Consider the following 17,894-nt stretch of genomic DNA (forward strand, 5'->3'; position numbering starts at 1 on the left):
TGCTAGTAGGATTCTGGCAGCTTGTATGGCTTGTGAAATCCTACTAATGTGCTGCAGTGAGACACAAGATAAGAGTCAGTCAGTCCTGTGCGCCATGGCTCCTGCACTCTGCCGTACACATGAATGAAACTGTGCCCGCAGTAACACCCCAGTCCTCTCCCCTGACACAGGCGCGGCCTAGCACACAGCAGAGCCGGGGAGCCTCACACCGCTGTACCAGCAGCCACTCCAGTACCGGCGGACAGCGCCCTCCTGTGTTACTGCAGCCGGCACTGGATCCATGCTATGCCGAGTGTACTGCACGGCTCTCAGCGTGACCAAACCACTCCGGGCCGCAGCTGCTGCAGGGAGAGCTCACACCATGCCGAAGAAGGAAAGCAAAGAGGTGACTGCTACTGCTGTGCCTGCCCCGATGCAGCAGCCACTCGAGCCCCGCTCCTTCCCTGGCACAGGCCTGTCTTTCTATAATACAGAGGCAGGAGTGAGCCCTGGGGTATTACACGAGCGCATAGCATAGGCTGCCCTGACTTCTGTCATGTAACAGATCTAGGCACTGTGATAGGGGAGAACCTGCAGGTCACTGGGGGTCCAACTGCTCAGATCCCTGCTGACCAGAAGAATGGGGGAATGGAGCTGTGGCTGGGCAGCGCAGGCATTACTCCATTCATCTTAGTGGGAGTGTTAAAGGGGCTCTATCAGCATGATCACCACACATTGCGGAAATGCAGCTTTTTTTTGTAGTGTTTATTTTAGCCAAAGCCAGGTGTAGATTGTGTAGATTGAATAGAAGGTAGAAGAACTTCCTATATATTTCCCATTCCTTTTGTAGACATTCTTTGTTTTGGCTCAGAAAACCGCAACCAAATCTGCAACAAAAAAAGCTGCGTTTCCGCAACATCAGACCTCAGTCTTAGGGAATTCCATGGCTCAGAATTATTGGGGGAGTGTTACAGAGACATAAGTGGGATGTTCTGTTGGAGTCCAAGGGGCCCAAATATTGTTCTTGCTCTGTGGTGTCACTGTTCTTCAGTATTATTCAGTATTATTTTATGAAATTTAAATTCTAATTACTAGTGTGATTTTCCTTTACAGGGAAAAGGGCATAAGAAGGAGTCGGCACAGGCTGCCCATCCTACGGGTCCTGTTGTTCTTGACAAGAGTGGCTGTGTTCTAATATCTGTACATGCCAAGCCAGGTTCCAAACTGAATGCTATAACAGGTATACACTTACAGTAGCACTAGGATTATACTGGATATGTTCTGTCTGTCCTTGGCTAAGTGTACATCCACATGGGAGGTATGCACTGAATATTTGTAGTTTCAACACAGTAGATGATATATTAAGAAACCTCATACACTTGCGACAGAAAAAAATCACTGCGTAAACTGACATATGGTGCAGAATTAAAACAATTTGAAATTAGAGGAATTCCATCAGCTATTAATCTAGGGCTTTCACAACAAAGCATGCTTTGGTTTCCCACACAAAAACAACCCCATTTGTTGCAGTTTTTGGCACTGCAGAATTTGGGCAAACACTGGTGATTTTGGTTCATTTGGAAAATATACAGTGTTCATGCTTTGTATGGATGTGCCCTAAAGCTACTTGGCGTACAGGGTTACCTGAATGACTGTACAGTCCCCCCATCCTACAGAGTTTCAGGGATGTGGCATATGCTAGGAAGTGTTGAATCACAAGTCTATGACCTTGGCATAGCATCTGTACAGACACATTTATCTCCTCTGTAAATCCTGTTTACCTTACACTAGGTTAACACTAGCATTTGTCTTTCTGTTATTCGGGTCCTCGTGGTGACCCAAACAACATTGAGACTGTCCGCTACAAAAAAAAGGTTACCCTTGGACCCCTAGACTATAATAAAGGTCAATGGGTTTCTGCAGGCGGAGAGAAAAGCCCTCTGTGCAGGACCTTTCTTTCTGCCGAATTTAGGCGGAATCTGTGGTGTAGTCTCCTATGGAAACTCCAATGCAGATGTGAACCTAACCTTAGGCTGTGTCATAAAAATGTTGTTGGTAAACTTTTTGACTGGTCAATAAAAAGTATCAGAAATAGATCTTTTTACTACACAAGTGTGTCCTTATCTAGTTTCATTTGAAGTACACCATATAAACAGGTCAGGCTACATAATCTACATCAGACAAAGCAAAGAGAGAACTAAATGATCCTGAAGTCTTCTTTCTTTCATTTTTTTTTTTACTTAGCTGCTATGGATTCCTAGTATTTTTCTCAGCATATGTGTGTCTCCTTCTGTAATATATTACTGTTTATTATCCTGTATCTGTATTATCATGCTGCTGAAACATACTGAAATTTTCCCCCGGTGGACTATTAAAAATGGGTTATCTTATTGCCTTCCCAGTTTAATTCCATAGCCATTTATGTGGATTTGTAGCTAAAATAGCCACTGTTCCGGGAAGGCTTTTTACAAGATTTTGGTGTATGTCTAAGAATTTTTACCCATTCATACAGCACTTGCGATGTCAGACACTGATGTACGATGAGCGTCTGGCTCACAATCTTTGTTCAAGATCACCCCAAAGTCGTCAATATTTTCCACACCAAAGTATCCAATAAATTCTCTATGAACCTTGCTTTGTGCAGTGGCATACAATTGTCCAAAATGTCCTGTCTTGTTATGCTGCTTGTATCCTGGTAGTGTTAGAGGTTTTACCTGTCTTCTAGACTGATAGAGGCAGATTTATGAATACACATGCTTGCATGTAAAGATCCTTTTACGTGGGTCGATGATTGGTGAATGAACATTTCTATGAATGCTCATTCAGTCATTACTTTGGGCAAATATGTCATATAGCCATAACCTATACAGTAACTTGCGAAAGTATTCATACCCCTTGAACTTTTTCACATTACAATCACAAACATAAATGTATTATATTGATATTTTAAGTGATGGACCAACACAAAGTAGCTGATAATTGTGAAGTGGAAGGAAAATGATACATGGTTTTCAAAACTTTAATCAAATAAAAATCTGAAAAGTTTGACGTGTCATCTTTCGATGCAATTACAGCTACAAGTTTTTTGGGGTCTGTCTCTACCACCTTTGCACATCTAGAGACTGAGATGTTTACCCATTCTTCTTTGTAAAATATCTCAAATTCAGCTAGATTGGATGGAGAGCGTCTGTGATCAGCAATTGTCATGTCTTGCCACACATGTTCAATGGGATTTAGGTCTGGACTTTGACTGGGCCATTTTAACACATGAATATTCTTTGATCCCAACTATTCCACTGCAGCTCTGGCTTTATGTTTAGGATCATTATCTTGCTGGAAGGTGAATCTCATTCCCAGTCTCAACCTGTTGGAGGCTGCAAAAGACTTTTTTTCCAGGATTGCCCTGTATTTAGCTCCATCCATCTTCCCATCAACTCTGACAGCTTCCTTGTCCATGCTGAAGAAAAGCCTCCCCACAGTAAGATGCTGTCACCACCATGTGTCACAGTGGGGATGCTTTGTTCAGGGTACTGAGCAGTGCTACTTTTTCGCCACACATAGCGCTTTGCATTTAGGCTAAAAAGTTCAACTTTGGTCTCATCTGACCAGAGCACCTTCTTCCACATGTTTGCTGTTTCCCCTACATGGCTTGTGACAAACTGCAAATGGCACTTCTTATGACTTTATTTCAGTAATGGTTTTCTTCTGGCCACTTTTCCATAAAGGCCCGATTTGTTGAGTTGTGCTGCGGACAGATTCTCCCAACTGAGCTGTGGATTTCTTTCTTGGCTGCTTCTCTGACCAGTGCGCTCCTTGCTAGATCTGCCAGTTTAGGTGGCCACCATATCTTGGTAGGTTTGCAGTTGTAGAATGTTTTCCATTTTTAGATGATGGATTAAGCAGTGCTTCTTGGGATGGTCAAAGCTTGGGTTATGTTTTTATAACCTAACCCTGCTTTAACCTTCAACACAATTTTTTTTTATCTCTGATCTGTCTGGTGAGTTCCTTGGAGGTTTTGATGCTGTTTGTTCACTAGTGTTCTCTAACAAAACACTGAGGCCTTCACAGAGCAAGTGTATTTATACTGAGACTAAATTACACACGGCTGGACTCTATTAACTAATTCTGTGACTTCTGAAGGCAAGTGATTGCACTGGATTTTATTTCGGGGTATCGGAGTACAAGGGGCTGAGTACTTTTGCATGTTTCACTTTTCAGCTGTTTGATTAAAATTTTAGAAACCATGTATAATTTACTTTCCACTTCACAATTATCTGCTACTTTGTGTTGATCTATCACTTAAAATCTCAATAAAATGCATTAAAGTTTCTAGTTGTAAGGTAACAAATTGTGAAAAAGATAAAGGGGTATGAATACTTTTGTAAGCCACCGTATGTAGTGTTATTGTAACAAAAACTAGAGTCTTCATCTATTACTTTCATATAACACCATTCTCAACATTCCATCCTCAGACAAAATCTGCAATCTCTGTTATTTAATGCATTGACAGTATTGTATTTGTATAATAGATGTGACAACCGAGGCTGTTGGAGTTGCAATTGCAGCTCCACCATCTGAAGGGGAGGCAAATGCTGAATTATGCCGCTATCTCTCAAAGGTCCTGGAAGTAAAAAAGAGTGAAGTTAATCTTGATAAGGTAGGTTGGTTACATTTTTAAAATGGCAATCTGTAAGGCTACATTCAAACATGGCAGTACTGTACAGTATAGGCATATACAGTACACATGGATGGCAGGGCCTGTAGTGGATACAGAGATAGTGGTCATACCTGGGCCCTGGTGATTTCTGTGACAAATACGGAGACTTTTGTATAATACTCATGGTTGGTGGGGTTCATTATTAAAAAAGGTCTAAAATTTTCAACACAGGAAAAAAAGTTGTCTACATAATACAAAAAAAAATCATGCCGCAATTGGCGATTATTGGTGAGTGGGCTTTGGCCTTTTGTAGCAACCCAAGTATGTGGGTATAGCCTAAATGTTTCCTATAAATAGAGAAGGGAAACTAGAGGTGAAAAATTATATACAATACCAATATCAGTAAATGAGGATTTATTAAAAAAGATCCTGAGATATATTGTACTTTAGGTCATGCTGCAGATTTTTCCTGAAAATCTTTAGTAATGCTTTTTTTTTAGGCTGAAGTCACGTTACAGAAAAGCTTTATTTTCTGTTGAACATTTTTCTGTGTTTTTTTTTTTTTTTTTTTTTTTTTATAGCTAAAGCCAAGCATAACTTCAAAAGGAATAGGAAATATAAATGAAGTGCTTATACTTTTCACTTTTACTAAATCCATTCCTGCTTTGACTCAAAAAATGTGTAATAACAAAAAACAGCTTTTTGTTTTCCAACATGTAGCCTCATTCTTAGGGTAACTACACAAAAGCGAGTGTCACCTGTGACTCTTAGGCTGAGTTCACATGGAGTTTTTTTGGTCAGGATTTTGTGGTGGAATCTGCCTCAAAATCCTGACCAAAAAACCAGCTCCCATTGAAATCAATCAATGGGAGCTGGTCATTTCATTTTTTTTTTTTTTCCGTGAGCGGTCTGTTGCGGCTCATTCTTCAGGTGGATGCCGCGGCTGGTTCAGCTGCGGATGTCTGCCTGAAGACACTCCCTCCTGACTAGGCCCATTCATTTGGGCCTAATCTGGAGCGGAGTACCGCAACTGGATGCCGGTGCACTGCATAGGCATCCAGTCGCAGCTACCGTTTTTTTGGTCCAGAATCTGAGGCGGCTTCTCCCTCAAATTCCGGACCAAAAAACCAGCCTTAGTCCGCCTGTTAGCTAGATTTACCAGCTTGAATTTCATTCTGGGAGTGGTACTCTTAGGTCTAGTTCACACGGGGATTCAGCATGTCATATTCCGTCGTGGTTGCCATGACGGGATGTCGGTGCAGTGCACGGCATCCCGTTGCGGCTTTCCACTCCGGATTAAGCCCGAATCAATGGGCCTAGTCTGGAGGGTGCTGTCACGAGGCCACCTGAAGAAAGGGCATGTCGTAGACCTCCATTGGGAGGGGGCAGATTATGATGTGGATTCAGCGCCATAATCCGCCCCCTCTTGCCCTCTGTGAACGAGCCCATAGCAGTATACTTCTCTTTGATGATAGGAATCCCTACCTCCCAGCAACATACGGTCCCATATACCAATTACCGTACAGGACAGTGGGACGCAGGTGAAACTCGACCTTGTGCACCCACCCTTATTCCTGAATGTAAGGGAGACTGCACACGGAGTTTACGCTCGCTCATTCTGAACGTGAAACTCGTTCAGAGTGAGCGTCATAAAAAACAGATCCCATTGACTTGAATGGGTGCCAGCATACGCACGCTACCCATTGAAATCAATGGGAGGCGCTTTTTTTACCTATTGTTTTCAATGTGATACGCGCGTATGACATTGAAAGCAATAGGTTATAAAAAAAAAAAAGCCTTCCATTGATTTCAATGGGGAGTGCGCTTATGTCGGCACCCATTTAAGTCAAAGGGATCTGTTTTTTACACTGCTCACTCTGAACGGGATTTACGTTACGAATGAGCGAGCGTAAACTGTGTGCGGACTCCCTAAGGGTGTATTCACACTACGGATACGGTGACTGATTCTGAACGTGAAAACCCGTTCAGAATCAGCGCGTATAAAGCAGATCCCATTCATTTCAATGGGAGCCGGCATACGAGCGCTCCCCATTGAAATGAATGGGCTGCTTTTTTCTCTACGAGCGCTTCCATTGAGGTGAATGGGAAGCGCTCGCGTGTACGGCTAGGAATGAGCCGAGCACCAGGCCCCTTCACACGCCGAGCCGTACATGCGAGCGCTTGCCATTCACTTCAATGGAAGCGCTCGTAGAGAGAAAAGCAGCCCATTCATTTCCTATGGGGAGCGCTCGTATGCCGGCTCCCATTGAAATGAATGGGATCTGCTGTATACGCGCTGATTAATCAGTCACTGTATCCGTAGTGTGAATGCACCCTAACACTGAAAAATTCAGCCACATATGATCCAAGCCCTCTCTACTCTCCTCTGTTTTACTACTACCTAACCATTTTTTTGAGGAACAATGTGAGGACTCCTTGAGGAATTTTGGAACAACATCCGTAGTGACTACTCCATTAAGTTGTTTAAGAGATGCATGGCAAATGGTGGCTATTTGAAGACGTTAGACCCTTTTTGTTGGTCACTGCATAGTTCCATTTCTTTACATCTTAGTTCCAGTGACTTTGATATTATTGTAAAATTGGTAAAAAAGGTAAAATAAAGATGACCTCCTCTATGAGGAGATGCGCCCAAACTACTAACTAGCAGTACTTCGGAACAAACCGTTTGCTGTGAGCTGCAGTCATGCAGTAAGTACAGTCTGATCAATGTTTGCCCTACATCCACAGCACCCCTGTTCTGAGCAAATACAAGACAATTTGTTTCGTTGTTCAGCATATTAATATCTCTGACATGAGAAAGCTTTCTGACTAGCCAGTCCATCTTCAAGCTGTCATGCAGAAATGGCTGATAAGCTCTGCAGCTTGTAGGACCAGTCACTATGAAAGCTTGCCACATGCCTGAGCAAAGGTATTAATATGCTGAAGAACTGAATACATTGTCTTATTTAAAAGGGAAGCTTCTGTTTCTGAAACATACACTATGTGATCAAAAGTATCCGGACGCCTGGCTGAAAATGACTTACAAGTTCGTGGCGCCCTCCATCGGTAATGCTGGAATTCAATATGGTGTTGGCCCACCCTTAACCTTGATGACAGCTTCCACTCTCGCAGGCATACGTTCAATCAGGTGCTGGAAGGTTTCTTGGGGAATGGCAGCCCATTCTTCACGGAGTGCTGCACTGAGGAGAGGTATCGATGTAGGTCAGTGAGGCCTGACACAAAGTCGGCGTTCCAAAACATCCCAAAGGTGTTCTATAGGATTCAAGTCAGGAGTCTGTGCAGGCCAGTCCATTACAGAGATGTTATTGTTATGTAACCACTCCGCCACAGGCCGTGCAGTATGAACAGGTGCTCGATCATGGTGAAAGATGCAATCGCCATCCCCGAATTGCTCAACAGTGGGAAGCAAGAAGGTGTTTAAAACATCAATGTAGGCCTGTGCTGTGGTAGTGCCACGCAAAACAACAAGGGGTGTAAGCCCCCTCCATGAAAAACACAACCACACCATAACACCAGCGCCTCTGAATTTTACTGTTGGCACTACACACGCTGGCAGATGACGTTCACTGGGCATTCGTCATACCCACACCCTGCCATCGGATCGCTGCATTGTGTACTGTGATTCGTCACTCCACACAACGTTTTTCCACTGTACAATCGTCCAATGTTTACGCTCCTTACACTAAGCGAGGCGTCGTTTGGCATTGACCTGTGTGATGTGTGGCACCTAATCACCTGACCACATTCGAAGTCTGTGAGTTCCATGGAGCGCCCCATTCTGCTCTCTCATGATGTCTAATGTCTACTGAGGTTGCTGATATGGATGCACTTAATATGAAAAACGTATGTTCTTGGGGGTGTCTGGATACTTTTGATCACATAGTGTATGTCCATTTCTGATGGAAATACCTGGTTACCACAAGCACAGACTAGAGACAGCTGAGTCAATGCAAAGGATGTACATTATAAATATCAATCTAGATAACATAATTGGTTTGCACTATTAACATTTTTATACCTCCTGTTCATACCCCTGAAAATGTAATTGTGTTGAAAAATATTTTGAGATGTGGAGTCATGTATTTGTGACTCACTATAGATAGGTAATGTATGTGCACAATGTATTAAACATAAACAAGTGATGACTATTATCTCTACAGGGTGGAAAAAGCCGGGAAAAAGTAGTGAAGATTTCAGCAGCAGTCACACCAGAAGTTGTTTTAGAAAAACTAAAGAGTGAAGCTTCCAGAAGTTGAAGAGGATTTTTTGTTTTGTTTTTTTGTGCTGATGGACTTGAATTTGCTGCAGTATTTTCCATTCCTTATAGAAAACGGTATTTTAATGTGATAAGCCAAAAGAAAAGCTATTGCTAAATCTCTATTTTCTAAAACAAACTTCAAAGCCATAATGGAATAAACAGAACTTCAAAAACCCACATTGGAAATATTTTAGAAGTGTGTTCTGCTTTTGATGCTAGATAAGTAAAATGAAAAATACATCTTTTAAGATGTATAAATAAGTGTATTTTGTGGAGTACATTACAATATTGTCAGCAAAATGAACAGTGGGTACTATTAACCCTACTATGTGCAAGCACCCTCCCTAGCTACCCTCTCACTGACCTGTTGCCAGAAAAAAAAAAAAAAAAAAAATCTGTACAAGTTTGTATTGCCAGCATGTACAGATGTAGTATTTGCCAAATGGGAGATGGTCACTTAAAATGGCTGTATCTCTGGTTTTTATACAGCCTGAAAAAAAGCTGTTTAGGTATCACATGAAAGCGGAGATTCTTCAGTACTAGCTAGTCAAAATATAAAAATATTTTGGACTGTAACAACTTATAGCTGATGCTCAATCTGAGAATGTCAGCTTTCTTTTGATACCTAAATTTTCTAGGTTGTATAAAACCAGAGATGCAGCTATCTGAAATGACCATGCTGCTTTGGCAAATGCTACAGCTCTACATACCGCATTGAGTACAGGTGTATGGGACAGACTTCTCTGGCAATGCTTAGTTACAGCATTGCTAGTAGGAACTTTACAGCCTGTTTTTTTTTAATAAAAGGAAGTTAGGTTAATTAAGTATAATACAAAAATGTTTAACAACCCCAGAATTGAACATTGTATAAACTAGGTGTACAAATAGTGACAAATCGATTGTCTTGACTTTTTATACTGATGACCTAGACCTATCTACAGGTAATCAGTATGTGATCTAACCCTAGGACCCCACACAGCTCTAGATATTTTGGTAGTCTTCAGGTGCCAGAAGTTATAGCAGTGGACAGGGAGCACATGGAGCTGTTCCTAATCAGCTAATAGCAGCAGTGCAGGAATCCCAGGTACAGCTGCTCTACAGTGGGATGGGGCTGCTGCACCACTCCTGTTACATGAATAGGAACAGATGCACAAGCTTCTCATCCACTGCTGTAACTTCCAGTGCCTGAACTCTGTCAAAACAGCTGATCTGTGGACTCCCAAACATAACCTATCCACAGGATAGGTCATCAGTATGAAAAATCCTTTTGGGGCCGGAAAACCTCTTTAAGCCAAGGCCCCATGTTGTGGAAAAACAGCTTTTTTTGTTGCAGATTTTGCAGCAGTTTTTTGAGCCAAAGCCAGGAGTGGGTTGAGCAGAAGGGAGAAGTATAAGAGCTTCCTATATACCGTATATACTCGAGTATAAGCCAAATTTTTCAGCCCAGTTTTTGAGCTGAAAAAGCCTCCCTCGGCTTATACTCGAGTCAGCAAAAAAAAAAATTTATTTTTTTTTTTTTGGAGGGTGAGTCTATGACAATATCAATGCCACAATATCAATGTATAGAATCCCCCATAAAATAGTGCAAAAAACCCCCAGATTTAACTAAAATTTCTAAATCCCTCCTTTCCCTAGACTACATGCAAAAGTAGAAAATGACTGTGACACACACATTAGGGATCCCTGTGTCTGATTGTGCCCGGTCAACTGAATATAGGGGATCTGCAGTGCTCCTATTCCGTCGGGCAGGGGTTAATAGGAGCACTGCAGATCCCCTATATTCAGCCAGGCTGAATTCCAAGTGGGGGAAGAAAAAACAGTCCTCAAGCTCAGGGAAGGGGCAGACAGACAACCAAACACCCCCTCCCCTTCCCCAGCAACTACTGCACCCAAAAACTCCGACCATTTTAATTTTTGAAATTTTCCAATAGCTGCTGCATTTCCCCCCCCTCGGCTTATACTCGAGTCAATAAAGTTTCCCAGTTTTTTGTGGTAAAATTAGGGGGGGTCGGCTTATATTCGAGTATATACGGTAGTTCTTATTCCTTTGTAGTCATTCTTGACTTTGGCACACACACACACACACACACACACACATTTCTGCAACATGGGAGCCTTCTGCCTTAAAGTGGGCAAAACATTTAAATACAGCTGTGAAATCTGTGTCTGCTTTTATATGATCAACACGATAAATGTACTGAGCATAAATTACATTATTATGAACAAAGTCATGCCAGAATATAGTATACAAAGCAAAGATTGCCACAATTTTTTACTTTGCATACATTTGTGAAATGGGAACCCCATTCATTTTTCTAGGGTTTACATGAACAATTGGTGTGAAGTTGCCCTCAGTTTTTATAAACGTCTCAACAGTCTAGACCAGGGGTCAGATACCCCTGCACCTCAGGAACGGACTTCAGGCATATTCAAACACCACAGGGCTCTCTCTGATGTATGAACATACTAAATTGGGCGTTTGTTCATTTCAACAAGATCGACATCCTTACGATTATGGATTGGCACACTTCCCACTTCATCTTAGACATTTTCTGGTCTAGACAATACTATAATTTTCACCCATCACTAAAAGAACAATGCATTCATCATAAGCAGTGCATAAACGCCAATTTGAGCAGGTGTTAAAAAATAGGTTTATTTTAAGCAATTACCATAGGAATTGCTTGGCCCCTCTATACATGCAGTTTTTTTCCCCTTCAATAAAAACAAAGAAACAAAATCATACACACCAATCACAATATCTACTAATAGCGATCAGGGTAAAATCGCTGGTTCCCAGAATGATAGTTGTGACGTCCTTCTGAATGATGGTAAGATCGTTCCTGATGGTATTGGTTGTGGTTGTTACCCCAGCCTCTACCACCCCTCTGCTGGTTATAGCTGTTATTAGACCAGTCACGCCTTCCTTCCCAGCTTCTCTGGTGTCTGTTATCTCTATACCTGTAACCAATGCAAGAGAAAAATATGACACCTCAAAATGGCAATATTATGTAAATAAGTTACATTTAGGTACAATAGTTATCTCTATGTGAACTAACCTGAATGCATGTGTGGATTGCAGTGAGGTTATAGTGCAGACTCAAGAGAGCATCTCGGATCACCACTGACTAGCTATAAGATCTTTTCATAAGTGAATCGTAATATCCTTCCATTTATTTTTAGCATAGAGTGAAGAGAAAGGAATAGGCTGTTGCAAAAGACACACAGGGGGGGGGAATTTGTCAATCATTCTACACCAGTTTCCTGGCATAGCAGGATGATATTGTGGTGGCATGGGGCCTTAATTGCACAGAGTGTGCACCTCGCGTACCACATTGTGCAGATGTGAGTGGAGCAGGGCAGGCCAGGGGCACCTCAGTTAGACATTTATTATAACTCAGGTTATAATAAAAACATACACTAGTTCCTAACTGGCATTGACTTCTATTCAGGAGACAAACACCAGAGCATGTTCATAAGTCAGATGTGCCAGTCATAGTGGATAAGTTGTAGCTTGTTATGATGGCAAAGAGCCTATGCAACAATGGGGGAGAGAGCGCTGTATCACATATTCTAGCACTGCACAAAATAAGGCAATAATTCAATTACAGTCTCCTCCTGCCCTCTCCACAGATGTCTGTGAGTATATACAGAGATTAATTTTCTAAAGATAAACAGTTTGAGTGAAGATAAGGAGGAAAGCAAGAGATAGAAACAAATAGCTCTTTAATAAGGCAAAAGATTCTTACATTCACAAGTACTAATCATTTATGACAAGTGGTTTTATAATTAGAGGGACACTTTAAAGAGGAAATTTCACATCCAGTTCTTTGCATCCTTAAATAGGTGCTCCTTCGCAGCTCAGCACAGTTGGTATTTTTTTCTCTAGCCGCCCTGCCATTCTTGAGCAATCATTTGTTAATTTCAGCACCCAAAATGCCAATTAGGATTTCTACTGTCAGGTGGGCAGTCCTAGGCTGGAGCAGACAGTCAGTCCATCTGACAGCAGATTGTCTGATTAGCATACTGGTTACTAAGTCTAATAGATTCCTCAGGAACAGTGGGGATTGGGGTAAAATGCAAAGAACTGGATTAGATAGAGAATGGCCCTCTGTAAGTGGTTTAGAGATGGAATGGCACATGACCAGACCTGTCCATCAGCAGCCTCTACAGAATACCAAGTCACATGGCATAAGAGACCAGTATAACTCCAGGGCGGACTGTAGTGCTATTCATGGGAAGCTGTTGACTTACAAGTGTGTTTACATGCCTCTCCATCATCAACCATATTGAGAAACCACAGTGCACAGCAAAGAGTGGAGAGGATTCTACAGCCACGTTTTCAAACAGGATGCTCAGATAAGAAAACTCCTTCAGACTGGAGAGCCCCACATGGCTTAGCTAATCCCTATCCACACATTGTGGAAAAAATACACAATTTCGGAAGTCGCACAATGTCAGTTATACCTAGAGAAACGTTGGCAATTTCCGTATAGATATAATGGAAGCAGAAAGTGATGTGTTGCTGCCGTGTTTTTTTTTTTTGCTGCGGCCTGCACGGGAAGTTCCCTTGCTGCATTGCATTGCAGTTCTTCCCACAGCACTTTAAACAGAAAGTTTGGAGTTTTCCTCCGCGGACTTTCTGTTACAATTATACCTATTGGAAAACCGCCTGCATTTCTGCAGGTAAAATTGACATGCTGCGATCTCCAAAATCGTGCCGGATTTGGAAATGGCGGCATCACCGCGGTTTTTAACCACAAAGTGGGCATGGGATTCGCTAGAATCTCATCCACTTAGCACTTACTGTAAAACGCCGCAATTTTTCCCTTGGTGTTTCCGCCGGAGGCAAATTGCAGTGTCCTGTGGGCCCCCGGCCTTAAACGGTTTCTAAAGTATAGGATCTACCTGTCTTGATTCCTTTGGTTTCCTCCCCTCCAGTCTTCAACAACAGGTGGTTGGCTTTCTGGCATTTTCAAGTATTGCTGATACTCCTCATCCTGCTCTGTGAAGCGTGAAGAAAACATGTCCTCATACATCTTCTTAATATCAGCTGTGTCAGTCATTCTGAAAAAGAGAAAATATATAAAATCCTCTATCAGATTAAATTCAACGTCAGCATAAGGGCTTAGTCACATGGCCATTTGGCTTTATAATCTGTAATACCACAAAACATAAAAAGGGTCCATGTATTAATGTGCAGCCTTAGGAATTGTCAAACCTGAACTCTGTTATTCCTGACCACAACATGATACAAGTGTGGATGGACCCATTCACTACAATGGGTCTGTGTGCAATCCAGGTCAACACTAAGAGACTGGCACTGCATCTTTCCCTCCAAATACAAGCCCTAGATCTTTCCGGATCCTTATTAAAGCAACATTTATTCTACCTCACCTCCATGTAATACAGCACTGAGAAAATAATAGGAAAATCATGTAGCCATGTTGAGTCTTCACTGCCACCAGCTCAACTAGAAGATTATCTTCCAAGTCAACGCAGGTTATAACATGCTGATCATGGGGGCATGACCACAGGGGTCCCCCACCCATCCTGAGAACAGGGTCCTGTTACCCCATGTATACTGCCTTTCTATTCACACTCTATGGGACCCCCAGGGATAGTCAATCTAATCTCAGATGGACTTCCCCTTTAAGAACATAATCATGAAGGTTATTGAATCAACCTTGATCACAGCTGCCAAATCTTACGAATGTGGCAAGCAGCCAACTAGATCTGCACACAGGGTGTGGGAATGAGAAGGTACACAACCCTCTGATGCCCAATCACCTTGAAAGACAAGAAAGATTGCCGTAAATTTATGTACAAGATGGAGCAGTCCCTAAAGACCTTACCTGAGCTCAGTGTCGGGAACAATGTCGCTGCGACTTCTCGAGTAAACGAACGCGGAATAAAATACTATATCAGGCGCAGTGTAATGACGTCATGGACACAAAGCCGGTCATGTGATTTCAGTAGGTGGAGTCTGTAATCGCAGCGCGTAGTGGGCGGGGCCAGTGTTTAGCTGTCAGATATAGCGCAGGGTAGCGGTGCACCTCTGCTGCTCCTTGTCAGACAGCTGTGCCGGCAGGGCAGTGACAGGTGGACGATGGATCGTATATGGGAAGAATATGTATCGTATAAGGAGACACTGACAGGCTGTCACCAGCATTATGGCCATTATTGTCTATCGGGGTGCTAATACGCTGCAGTTATTACATTCTGATATTACAGATGTCCCTTTGAGTTCAACTACTTGTATAAATTTACACAAAGTTTACCTGGCTGAAGGTGCAGCTCCTGTCACTGACCTGTCAATAGAAGTGAACGGGGAGTGTCACACAACTCTTCACCTGCAAAAATCACAAAAACACAACACTTGTAGCTAACCGCATACTGTTTTCAGGGGCTCCTTACCTACTATGTGTGAATATACTCTTAGGTGAGGGTCAGGTCCGCTGCTGGATGTCTGTAGTGGACATATGGCATACCAAACAGCTGCAGTCCACCGCTTTCTGAAATCTGTGATTCCCGGGAGGTTGTTGTGACTGCAATGCAGCTGTGACTGCACACACTACAGTAATTGATATGCTGCGTGCTCAGAACCTGCAGCACAAGGCGCTGTGGGTCAGATAAGCTAAGATTGTCTAGACAAATCCAAGTAACACTAGACAATCTTAAACTGCATCAGATTTCCTAAAGTGTCTAATGCTTTAATGTTCTAAAATCTATTCTACTATCTGTTCTGACTTTACATCACTTATTAGTTGGATTAGTTTAGTAAAATATTTGGGGGCAAAAATTTGCGCAATAGTTTGCATATTTTAGCATATTAATTTTTAACAAGCTCTGCCCAAACTCCATACAAGGTGCACAGACTGTTAGAAAGTGTCTAATACATTGGAGAATGAGTTGTAAAGCAAGGAAGCCAGTTTTGTAGTGCAAATTATGCTATAATTCTGCTCCTTTGTGCTGTGTTTTTTTTCTGCAGCGTGTGATTGGGATTTGTTAAAATTCCATCTACTATACTGCTACTGTACATTGTAATAGGTTAGCTGACGGCTGCTTTGCAGCAGATAACTTACTATGACTATACCACGTGTGTTACCGGCATGAGAGTGCATTCAGACAATGCAGTTAAAGAGATTTTTACATCTTAGAGTTTCACCTGTTATTCCATCGTTTATCCCCTCCTCTTCCTGGTTTCAGAGAAAAGTTGGTGGTTGAGCTAAGCCTCTGCATTGTACAGATCTGATCAGCAGTGCTATCTGCACACCTATCTCTGGATTTACATACTGTGAGAAAGTGAAGGGTGTGGTGTGGGAGGACAGGTATGTTCTAGCCAGGCAGCTAAAGGGTGTTTGGTAAAGACCCACACCAGGGAGGTCAGCTGATTAATCAAGGCCTGATATTAGGTTGTGTGTAGTGCTAGGAGCTGTGGCACCATACTGACAGAGCTGACCTGTCCAAACAGAACCTACAGACCACGTACTGTGCCACTCATTGTTGTTACCAGACCAAGAGTCTGGCAGTCAGGCTCCTGTATAGTCAGGGCACAGTTTCTTATGTTTAGTTAGTTCTCAGCCGAGAAGGCTTTTGTTTTTTGTTTGTTTGTGCCTTTGCATAGGCAGTTTATGCACGAGAAGTGAATAAAAACTAAACTTGATTGCAACCCAGTCTATGTGTCCCTGTTTCCTGCACTGCTACCGAGCATCTACCTGAGTGATTCCTCACAATACAAAGTTAACCCAGGCACTGCTCAGCACTGTTCTAGCTTTTATTACTTGGAAGAGCTTACAGAACGCTCCATAAGTCATCAATAACAATGAAGAGAAGAGAATAGAGGTGGCCTTAGAACAGGGACTGACAAGCCCGGCCTCTACACTTTGATAACAGTGGTGGTCTGAAACCTAGACAGCAAGGACAAATTCAGCTGTATCTGACAAATGGAGCAAGATAGATAAAACAATAGTTGGATAAAACACTTCAGTTGGTTTAAATGACAAGTTTAAATATGATCCTGGAGATGGGAATATCCATTTAAAACCAGATCACTTACCCACATTGTAGTTTGTGGGTCAGTGACATCCATGTACTATCATTTCTTATTAATACAAGGCACCGAAAAAGACATTTTGTTAAAATAATGTTTGTACCTGTTCTGTCAATTCTCTTACTGAATGTGACAAAATAGGGCATTCCAAATTGTGCCACACTCATAAATGTAGTGAGCATATTACTCCAGTGGGGGGCAGTAGAGAACTGTTGAGTTCTACAGGACGCACATGACAACTACATTTCTCCTAATTCATACATTGTAAAATAATATTGTTGAGGATGTCCAAAAGGCTGTCTGAAAATAACAAAAACACATTAACTCTGTTTAACCTAAGGTGTTTGGTTTCATAAGGAAAAACACATGTATTCCAAAGATTTAAAAATATTTTGATAGCGTATCCTAAGTACAGACTATCCAGTCAAGCAGCTCATGGTGTACAGAAATACAGTGAACAGAGGAACATGAACTACAATCAGTACAAACCCATATTGCTGTCGTTCTGCTGGTTTTTTTGGTGCACCTCTGTGTGGTATAGCATTCTCCCCTAAAAGCAAGGCCTCTAGTGCATAATATTATCCAAGGTGCAGCATATATTGCAGCATGCCTTGATTTAAATACACAAAATAAAAATGCCTGTGTGACATGTAGAAGCACACTGAGGTACAGTAGTACACAAAAATTACTATGGGCAGCATATTTGGAATTTATATGCTGTGTTCTCCACAAGCCACCTCTGCAAAAAAACCAAAAACAAACAAAAAAAATCACCCCCTACACTATCTATAGCTATTAGAGATGAGCGAATAGTATTCTATCGAATACCATTATTCGATTGAATAGTAGTATTCGATCAAAAACCTCCATTTGCATAGTTATTGATGTACCGTATTTTCCGGACTATAAGGCGCACATAAAAACCT

The 17,894-nt window shown here is 42.0% G+C and overlaps 2 protein-coding genes across 2 annotated transcripts; one reads left to right on the forward strand and one right to left on the reverse strand.

Annotated features, from left to right (window-relative positions):
- The first annotated feature begins 204 nt into the window (after positions 1 to 204).
- C5H15orf40 (chromosome 5 C15orf40 homolog) lies at positions 205 to 9,010 on the forward strand. Its single transcript, XM_075276194.1, has 4 exons — positions 205 to 385; positions 1,093 to 1,219; positions 4,509 to 4,636; positions 8,818 to 9,010. The coding sequence occupies exons 1-4, from the start codon at positions 281 to 283 to the stop codon at positions 8,911 to 8,913; spliced, it is 456 nt and encodes a 151-aa protein (XP_075132295.1). The 5' UTR covers positions 205 to 280; the 3' UTR covers positions 8,914 to 9,010.
- A 2,634-nt stretch (positions 9,011 to 11,644) lies between these two features.
- On the reverse strand, positions 11,645 to 14,858 carry RAMAC (RNA guanine-7 methyltransferase activating subunit). Its single transcript, XM_075276195.1, has 3 exons — positions 14,771 to 14,858; positions 13,824 to 13,982; positions 11,645 to 11,876 (listed from the first exon to the last, which is right to left on the reverse strand). Exons 2-3 carry the CDS (start codon positions 13,979 to 13,981, stop codon positions 11,681 to 11,683), a joined length of 354 nt encoding a protein of 117 aa, XP_075132296.1. The 5' UTR covers position 13,982; positions 14,771 to 14,858; the 3' UTR covers positions 11,645 to 11,680.
- Between the last annotated feature and the right edge of the window lie 3,036 nt (positions 14,859 to 17,894).

This window comes from Leptodactylus fuscus, chromosome 5 (genome assembly GCF_031893055.1).
Source record: "Leptodactylus fuscus isolate aLepFus1 chromosome 5, aLepFus1.hap2, whole genome shotgun sequence".
Classification (NCBI taxonomy): domain Eukaryota; kingdom Metazoa; phylum Chordata; class Amphibia; order Anura; family Leptodactylidae; genus Leptodactylus; species Leptodactylus fuscus.